This window comes from Penaeus japonicus, unplaced genomic scaffold (assembly GCF_977035675.1).
Source record: "Penaeus japonicus unplaced genomic scaffold, GWHDUDI00000001_assembly GWHDUDI00000015, whole genome shotgun sequence".
NCBI classification, from domain to species: Eukaryota; Metazoa; Arthropoda; class Malacostraca; order Decapoda; family Penaeidae; genus Penaeus; species Penaeus japonicus.
This window is the reverse complement of record NW_028234417.1, coordinates 13506147-13516146: the sequence shown is the minus strand read 5'-3', so window position 1 is coordinate 13516146 and position 10000 is coordinate 13506147. Positions and strand designations below refer to the sequence as shown.

General features: G+C 37.2%; 2 protein-coding genes across 2 annotated transcripts in view; one reads left to right on the top strand and one right to left on the bottom strand.

Annotated features, from left to right (window-relative positions):
• Positions 1–5380, bottom strand: part of MED8 (mediator complex subunit 8) — a 6504-nt gene extending 1124 nt beyond the window's left edge. The window contains exons 1-3 of the mRNA XM_043035583.2: positions 5245–5380; positions 1231–1389; positions 788–1033 (exon numbers count right to left, since the gene is read on the bottom strand). Coding sequence (XP_042891517.1) covers positions 788–1033; positions 1231–1389; positions 5245–5250 — 411 coding nt within the window. The 5' untranslated portion in view covers positions 5251–5380. The remainder of the gene's footprint in view (positions 1–787; positions 1034–1230; positions 1390–5244) is intronic.
• Positions 5381–5526: 146 nt separating this feature from the next.
• LOC122266028 (leucine carboxyl methyltransferase 1) overlaps positions 5527–10000 on the top strand; it is a 17287-nt gene continuing 12813 nt past the window's right edge. Inside the window, exon 1 of the mRNA XM_043035581.2 lies at positions 5527–5987. Within this exon, the coding sequence (XP_042891515.1) occupies positions 5781–5987 (207 nt within the window). The 5' untranslated portion in view covers positions 5527–5780. The remainder of the gene's footprint in view (positions 5988–10000) is intronic.

The window sequence follows — 10000 nt, the reverse complement described above, 5'->3', positions numbered from 1 at the left end:
CACCCCAGTATTGGGAATTAAGCTGTGTGACATGAGTGTGACGCACTGTCGCCATAGGGTTAAAGCATCAAGTGGGGGCTTAGAACATTGCTCTCCATGCCCTGAATGACATTGAAGAACTAAGAATTCAGTATTCGTTCAGTTGCCTGTCTCTTTAGCTCTGTACACTCCTACCATCCATAAACCTGATCTGAAAGCCATGTTCAACACCAAATTTGCTTTTGTTCCATAGAGCTGTCTTTGACAAGATATCCAATGAAAAATCTGCTGGCTGCCAGATGTTAGTTACCTGCCTCGAGAATTAATATTAGTAGTGAGTACCTCATTCTCCATGACTTTCTGGGATCCCCAAAATTGAGGATCACTAGCTACTGGTATCAGTGCCTTGACCTGCATCATTGGATAAAGTTGTTTTTTCAAAAGACAACTTTAGAAAAGGTGGAGGAGGTCTGTCAGACAACTTCAGCATTCTAAATCTAATCTATTAACCCATTTGCACTAGGCCAATTATTTGTCTGATGCTGCTCCCTCTGTGAAGATAATAAGTGCATGCAGCTTCCATTCTATGGGATGCTGAGAGGCATTTTTTTTTTTTCTTTTCTTTTTTTTTTTTTCAATGGACATGCAAGTGCAATGAGTATATACATAAATAACTATGTAAAATGTGTATTCAGAGGGAGAGATCATGGCATGATAGGATGTAATCTCGCAGGAGCGAAATATGCCCATGACGTGATAGCAGGTCATCCGGCGCAAATGAGTTAAGCACCCACACTATAAAACCTACCTGAGCTGTATCACTGTTAATCTGGGCCATCTTTGCCTCCAGGGTCAGGTGCCTCTTTTCTACGTCAGGCTCTGGCTTTGTTCTTAACATATTTGGGACAAAATCGTGGCTGAATGATGGCACTCTTCCCTCTGTAGCTACCAAGAGCTTGTCATCAGGATCAGCATTCAGTTGAAGGGGAAGTGTTAGGTAATTTCTCAACAAAGGAGTCTTTTCATTCTTCAACAACTTCATTAGAGTATATATCTGAAAATCACAAAAAAATTAAACTCAAAATATCTATTTGACCATAATTACTAAATTTTACAGAACAAGTAGCAATTTATCACCAGAAAATATTGATGGGCATAAATTTCTTTAAATCATAAATATTTTCATATTCTCTGATAATTATTTACCAGATACTACACAAAATAACACAATATAAAAGTTGTGGAGCAAACCTGAGCAGAGATGACAGAGAAAGCATCCAGATAAGATGGCCAGTCAGCCTGCTCTCCTTCCCTCTCAATTTTGAGCATCAGTTCCTGCAAGGAGCTCTTGATGTCTATCACACGCTGCAAGATGGCATCAAGTGCCGCATCCAGAGCTCTTTCTTCTCTCTGAGTAAAAGTAGGAAAAGAATTGGTTTTCATCAATAAATTCTGCTCTTATTTCTAGTTAATGACATAAAAAGCTTAATGAAAATGCCTAAACAATTTATAAGCATACTCTTACCCAGAATGGAGTACCTCTTACAAGAGGGCAAGTTATGTGGGTTTTGGTCAAGCTTTGGTCTAGGCTTAGATTAGGTTTAGTATATTTCCTATAAGCCACATTTGAGTTGACCTACATTCCTCAGATGGAAGTCTTTTTATCTAAATTATTCAAAGAAGTATTTTGTTTGACTTGAATATCTTGTATTTGGCATTTCCATATTTCCCTTATTATGATTATTTCATTTCATTTTTCAGTTACCAATGTTTGAGTTTTGCATCATCTTATGCTGCCCAATCTCCTGTGTTGGTTATATTGCAATTACACCTCCCATGGGTTAGAAATGTCTACGCAAGCCTAAAAATGTAATCAACAATATAAAATACCATATGTACCACATTTTCTCCTAGTGAAGATGTTATTTTTACCAATAATGAAGCCAACTAATCAATGGATTATCTAATCTTGAAAAAACTGTATCAAATGTTGAGGGAAATAGTCTTGGTCGATGTATTTGGTTCATAAAATATTATATGTATTTAAAAATCATAATTTCTCATGAAAGTTTCTACAATTTGAACGAATATTACGTTAATATTGGATGCAAACCGAGTTAGTAACCCCATTCCCCTATCCAACAGGCTTGGAGATCCTGTGGGAAAAAGAATGTCTTTTTTCTGGTGGGGGGGACAAATAATATAATGTGTGGTATATTTCCGACTAAAGTTAGATATTTACTTTTCTTACAATTTACTTGACTGCACCATGTGCATAACAATAGCATTTGACTATGAATCTAATAGAGATATGGCAAAAAGGGTCAATACACTGCTTCTAAATATATTCTGACAAGAAGCAGATTGGACTGTTTTTTTTAACTGACAGTAAACCTCATGAGTGCATCCCCCATGTATATCCCGCAATATCAATGTATATCCCATACCAGAACCTAAACAGGACAAACAGGAATAACAATTTTCCAATGGCTGGCTCTTTTCCAAACAAATATTCTATATGAAATACCTTCATTACTTTCAATTGATATCATTGATGTTTTAAATTTTATGAAACAATCACTTTCATATAATAAACTAAAATTTGAAAAAGCCCGCCTTTAAATCAATATTGACCATTTTAGGGACTAGAGTATATATTTACTGATTTACCTTCTCTAAGGCCACTTTTCAACATCTCAAAAAGGGACTATGACAGATTGTGAAAATACAATAACATCAGCTTGTCTGTTTTTTTCAACCCACATACATTTACACCAGCAAATTCCAACACTGATTTTGGATGGTTCACTCTTAACCCATTCACAACGGGGTTATTCCGGCTCGGGATTCTCGGGCGCACTAGCCGTGAGGGAGCAATGTACGACCACTCACCTGGATCGCCGGCCTTGACCAAATATCTCGTCGCCGGCATCTGACCCAAAAAACACTGAACGTGATAGGAAGTCAACTGGCACGAATGGGTTAATATATCATTCTAACTTTACCTTTTTTATTTGAACTTTTACTTTATACTCTACCCTTTTACTTGTAAAACATTTGTTATGACAGAGTAGTATTAGCAATTGAGCAAGATATAAATGAAAAAAGAAGAGGAAAAAGAAAAAGAAAAAAAAAAATTAAACAAAGCTCAAAAGAACAAGTTGAAGTTAGGAAGACATATGAGGTGCCAACACATTTTGAGTAAAAGCTCTAGACTCCTAACACAAAAGACAATATGCTAAACTAATCAAGTTAATATCACATAAAAATAGAGTAAATTTCCAGAACAGCACATCCTTACTAAATACTTCCCCTCTACTAGTCATATATAGCCAAATCTACTTGCAATTCCCCGCAATCTGGGCCCCCCTGCAATGGGGGCCCAGATTGTGGTGAATATAGGGGAATTGCATGTAAATTTGGCTATATATGATTGGTAGAGGGGAAGTATTTAGTATGCTCTTACTACTTTGTTTATACTTTTATTTAACAATATGTATATCGAACAGAGCTAAGACTTTTCTTCTCTATGAATTATCTTCTCAAATGTATACTTGGGTTAATATTCTGGAGACTATAAATGCCCCAAAAACAGCACATGAAAAATTCCTGCATTCAGGGCCCAGATTGTGGGGATTAACCCATTCATACCAGGGCGATTCCGGCTTTGAAAGGTCGCAATACCGAAGTTTTCAAACGCATCATCCGAACGCTTCGAGATTCTCTGGCGCACGAGCCGCGAGCCTGGGCTACCCGCTCACTCACCCCGAGCGCCGGCCTTGGCCAGATATCTCGTCGGCGGCTTCTGACGCGAAAACCACGAAACGTGTCAGCATGTCATCCGGCGTGAATGGGTTATAATGGTAGTTTTTTTTATTATGACAATGATTCTTTTACAGACAACATATATATTGACTGCTTTATTTAGCTATGATTAGAACTAATCCAATTTTTTATTTTTACTACAAACCACTAGCTTCTGAGTTAGCACCATCCCCATATGCAGGTTCCTTATTTAGTAATGAATACATTGAATACATTAGCCGTTTTTTGCAGCTGGTACAACATCCTTTATACGACAGGTATCATGGGGGTGGGGTTAGGATATTTGGGCAGGGTTATATGTAAACCTCTATACAGGGATACATAATGCCTATCTGTTAGAAGGATGTGTCATGAACAAGACGTTTTAACCCATTCGCGCCGGATGACGTGCTGACACGTTTCGTGGTTTTGGCATCAGACGCCGGTGACGAGACATCTGGGCAAGGCCGGCCCTCGGGGTGAGTGAGTGGGCAGCCCAGGCTCACGGTTTGTGCACCCAAGAGTCTCGAGATATTAGGCTTATGCATTCGAAAACCCTGGCATTATAACCATGCAAAGCCGGAATCGCCCCTGCGTGAGTGGGTTACATGAGAAAAAGAATTTTACTTATTTTGAAAGTTTACTGTCAATTATTGTGTCCAGATCTGCACAAAAAAAAATTAAGCTAATTTATCTGATACATTACAAGATAGTTATCTTAAAGATATATTACAAAAGGAAATATAAAGAATTGAATTCATATTAGAATTCATACATGTTTCTATATGTGTGCATATATATATACAGATATGTAGATTTAATTAAAGCAAGATTCGTAGAAACAAAACTTATCAAGTTACTTGGTTGTTGACCCTATTTTGCTTATATTCATACAAATTTATCATCATATCGGTATTTGAAATATAGAGAAAACTTAGCTTTTTGATCTAAGGGTTGAACTGAACATCCTAAAATATTTTTTTCAATAGATGGCTCTCTTCCAAATGCAGGTATTTCAGGTAAAAAAAAAAAAAAACATTGTTTGTAAATGCAGGATGAAGGTCAAAAGGGCTGCTGTAAGTATTATATTTCCATATCAAATATATTATTTATCTTAAATTATGCAAGAAATGTCATATATGAAAAGTGCCTCTGAATTCATCGAGTAATTAAATACATACACTATTTTCATTAACTAAAACTATACCGGAATTGTAATTAACAGGGAGGCACTCTTCTTGAAATTTACCAAAGGTACCATTTTTATAACTACTCTATTTGAATCCAAGGAAACTATATAATTCTCCTTAATTAACAGGAAAAATAATCATGAAGTAATAATCATCCCGTGACTCAAATTCTCTCTATACGATTTCAATAATTATATACTCCTAATACTAAAACACTGACTAAAACTGTTATCTCTGTATGTAATAAAATGACTGTATACCGTTATCTTACCTGCATAATGACAATAAATTAGCTAAAAAGAGCAATTAATTAATCTGCCTCTGAGTCGATGGTAAACTGTTGTTTACACTGCACTTGGAACATGGCAATAATAGTTGATAAGGTATCTTCATAAATTTTACAAAAGAAACTTAATTTAATTAATAGAGATGTCATAAAATTGAAAATATTTTATCTTCGTATGTTTATGATAGTTTTAAGCCACTTGAATACTTATTAATCTTCTTAAAACACGGTACTTCAGTGATATATCGAGCACTCTCGCCAGGTCCATCGTCTGCTGCAATGTTTACAAACTTCTTGACGGATTGCGGGCCACTTTCTATCTCCAAAATATTTCCAATTCCAGAGACACTTTCCAAGTGGCACATACGGTAGAACCACGAAGCACTTTACACCTAGGAGATACTTCCAAATTGAGAGGCATTTCCTAAATCAGAGCTGGTCTCCAACTGGGAGACAGTTTTTACCGTTAGAGACATTCTCAGACTCGGAGGCACTTTCTAGCGCTATTGCACCCAGCTGACATGGACAGTGTGGGGAACGATGAAGCTGTCATAGCCACCAATGACGATGCCAGTTCGTGCAAGAGGTGTGCTGTGGCCATGGGATATTGGCGAGACAGATACATTAGCTATTTTGTGAGGTCCACAGATCGGAAGGCGCCGGAGATCAATCGTGGATACTTCGCGCGATGTGTTGCAATCAAGCTGCTCGTTGATAAATTTGTGGAGGTAAATAGCACTCGTGTCTTGTTTACCATTACAGGAAGACTTTAGGAAGTAGTGTTTATTATGGATGACAGTGCTTTGATGGTTCATCATGTTCTCCCCTTGAATGGTTTTATCCTGCTTTTGTTGAGTTATGTTGATGTGCTGGTATATATTTTGATTCTGTCTTTTTTTTTTTTGTATATTATGATTTTTTGAATGGCCAAATTCAATTAATACCTTTTTAAAATTCTATTTGAAAATTGCTGTTTACTGATGAATTTAATATTAGTTGGTTGCATATGATTCATTCTGTCCAGGTATAGTAGTTTTAGTTTGTGGAAACCAACTATAGTAACAACTTTGATGGTAACTCCTAGTGACAGTGTATGAAGTGGTTGCCTTGGACAATGAACTTCTCAGCACTCAGCCAAAAAGCCAACAAACCACCACTGCATATATTCTAATTAAACAGAGCTTTTAGACCCCCAAACATACTTTTATTTATCTTTGCCAGGGCACTATGGATGTGGAAGCCACAGTGGTCACTAGATGATGCAATACTGTCATAAAAGTGGCTATCACTTAACCCATTAACACCGGGGCCGTTCCGGCTTTGTGCGGTCGCAATACCGGGGTTCTCGAACGCATAAGCCTAATGCCTCGAGATTCTCGGGCGCACAAGCCGCGAGCCTGGGTTGCCCGCTCGCTCTACTCGAGCGCGTGGCTTCCCCTCATAGTTCGTCCAGGGCGTCTGACTCGAAAACCACAATACGTGCTATCACGTCAACCGGCTCCAATGGGTTAATGCCCTGCTGACTCATATGGAACTTAAATATAACATCTCTGTAAGAAAGGTTATATGTGTGGAGCTTCCTAAAATTTGCCTGTCATTATTACTGTGATATTACTGTTATTTTTCATTGTAATTACTGTTTCATATTTGATCAAGCTATTGCAGCTACTATATCTGGACAGTATACAGTCACCAATATTGGACAATATGCAGATTTTTTTTATAAAATTGCCCCAACTTTATCCATTTCATTTTTAGAGGCTATAGATGAAAGACAGCTGGAAGACAGCTGCAGTGTCTTTCAAAACAGTACCTATACTCTAATTTATATTGGATGTATTCTAATCAAATCCATGGATAGCCTGCAATCTGAAGTTCAACATGATAGTGTTGCCTCTGCTGTAGCCTGTGCATGTCTCACTCTGGCAAAGGCCAATAAACCTCCACCAACACTGAAACTTTGGTCTTTATTTAAGAATAAAATAACAGGGGGGACTACAAGCCCTATTTTGCCAAAAATGTGGTGAATTTGTTGTCTTTTGTCGGCTGTTTTGATTTGCATGAGGCCAGTGGTAAATGCATGCTTGCCTACTAAACATTTACTAGACCTACTATATACTGTAGATACTGTATTATTTGTAAAAGCTATGGAGAGTAAAACTAGACCATATCTTGTTATTGCTTAGAGCTGTATGTAATTATGTAGTAAGAACAGAAGCTAAAAAAATGTCAAGATGCTATATTTAGTTTGGATTCACTTTCACTTATCTGTACTCAAATACAACAGTTTATGCCAACTTCTGGAGTAAGTCATAGCTTTAAATATATTGTCACAAAATTTTGGTGAATTTAAAGAAATGTTCCCAGTATGGTGTCATACTGGAGAACTTGTATGTTATGTCAAAGACCTTTGATGAAGAGCAAAACTATTTTTTGCCAACATTGGTCATATTTCACAATTGCAGATATATTGATGCAGAATTTCATGCAAAAAAATCATGTAAAAAATGAACTTTCCAACATGGGCCAGAAAATCAAACAGGCACTCTCTTTTTTTCTCTTATGATGGTATCCAACCTAAAGCACCAAAAAATCTGTATGAAAACAGTCTTAATTTTTTAGTTTTGATAGTCTGCTGTGTGGTATGTATTTGAAATATGACAGGGAAATAAGCCTTTTCTAGTGTGTAAAATCAATGTCTAGAAATATAAAAGTCTTGGAAAACTTGAAAAATCAGGCTTTACATGCTGGGGGGGCTGGTTATGGACTGACTTGTATATATGTGTATGCTCTCACACGCACACATACGCATACACCAACACATACACACACACACACACACACACACACACACACACACACACACACACACACACACACACACACACACACACACACACACACACACACACACACACACACACACACACACACACACACACACACACACACACACACACACACACACACACACACACATACACACACACACACACACACACACACATACACACATACACACACACATACACACAAATATACACATACACACAAATATACACATACACACAAATATACACATACACATGCACAAACACACACACACACACACACACACACACACACACACACACACACACACACACACACACACACACACACACACACACACACACACATACACATACACATACATACACATACATATACTTCTATTTAAGTTTTGCCAAGTTGTTGACTGTTTTCTTTGTGTCTTTTTCCTCATCAGATATATTAGTCCCTCCTAATATATCTGGTATAGTTTGGTAAGTTTCCTGAAGCCACATCCACCAGATCAGCCCCATTTTGTCATCCCCATTGTAGGCCCTCCTTTCTCTGAGCCAATCATACAGTTATGATCTGTTTCTTTTTTCTTGTGAATATACACATACACAAATGACAGCAAGATGTAAAATCAAGCTCTTGAAATATTATAGACTATAACTTACCTTGGTCAACCCGTTGTGGATATATGACGTAGGAGCTTTGGCCTGATGACAGGCGTCATGATGTACATGACATTCGGGGATTTTGGGTCACTGTGCTATTTTATTGTGCTTGAAAGAGGAATGAGTGATGATGACAACTGTAGTCATAATTACTGTAATTACCATAATATTAAGCTAACTTAACGTCCAAAACCTAGATGGTACCACTTTTTCCTAGCACCAGCAGGAGAGAGAGCCTTGAATGGCACCCATCCACGATCTCTAGCAAGCACTATCTTTATAGAGCGATGGCACACACTAAGTTGACAACCTCTTACTCTAAAGTACCGCCGATGAAGGTTGTGTGCAGGCTTAATGAGAAGAGGAAGGTGACTCGATCCATATCTAGTGTCTAAAATGTGCTCCTGTGCCAATATGGATGCCTTTCACTGTGGTACTCACAGTCACAAGCACAGGTTTCATTCCTCTTCCCTAACTCTTCATGTTATCTTCATTGTAGATGGTTAAATGTTTTCGTTCATGACTACACAAAAATACGAAAAAATAAAGTTGCCTTTTGTCCCCCCCATAAAACTGCAATACTTCTATCACACTGAGTATAAAGAAAATAATGAGCTAATATGGATCATATACTACAATTTTAGTCAACTGCAGCACTGATAGAGCCTGTCATATGGCACATATAGGTCTCTAAACTCAATAAAGCACACGAAAAATAAAACAAAAACGGCTCTAGTTTTACAATGAATGACTGAGAGTGGGAAAATTCAAATTATGTTGCTTCAAGCTGCCTCACTCTAAAATAAAACCTATCCTGGAGATTGGGCAAGTGAATCTATCCCCATCCACAATGGGTTAAATTTAGAATTTCACTTTTTGGATTGATTTGTTTTTGGTGCATATATTTTCTAGGTCAGTCCATTAATCAAGAGTCATATTTGGAGAGCACAGTTTATTGATATCAATATCACCAAGTGTTATTCTTAAGTTTTTACTGACCTCGTGTTCTTCTTTCATTGAAAATTGTCAAACTTAAATAATTGCTTTCTTCTTTCCTCTAGTGTTGCAACTTGTTTTGAAAATAATTTCATTAGTGTTAAAGATGCAGCAATAAGCATCTAAATATGAAAAGAGTGATATACTAAATTACTGAAGATATAGATATTGAAAATGTCATAGACTATAAAAGGTATCAAAGTTCTTGGTTGCATTGCACTTGCAATTACTTTTATATATACTCATGGATAATGCAT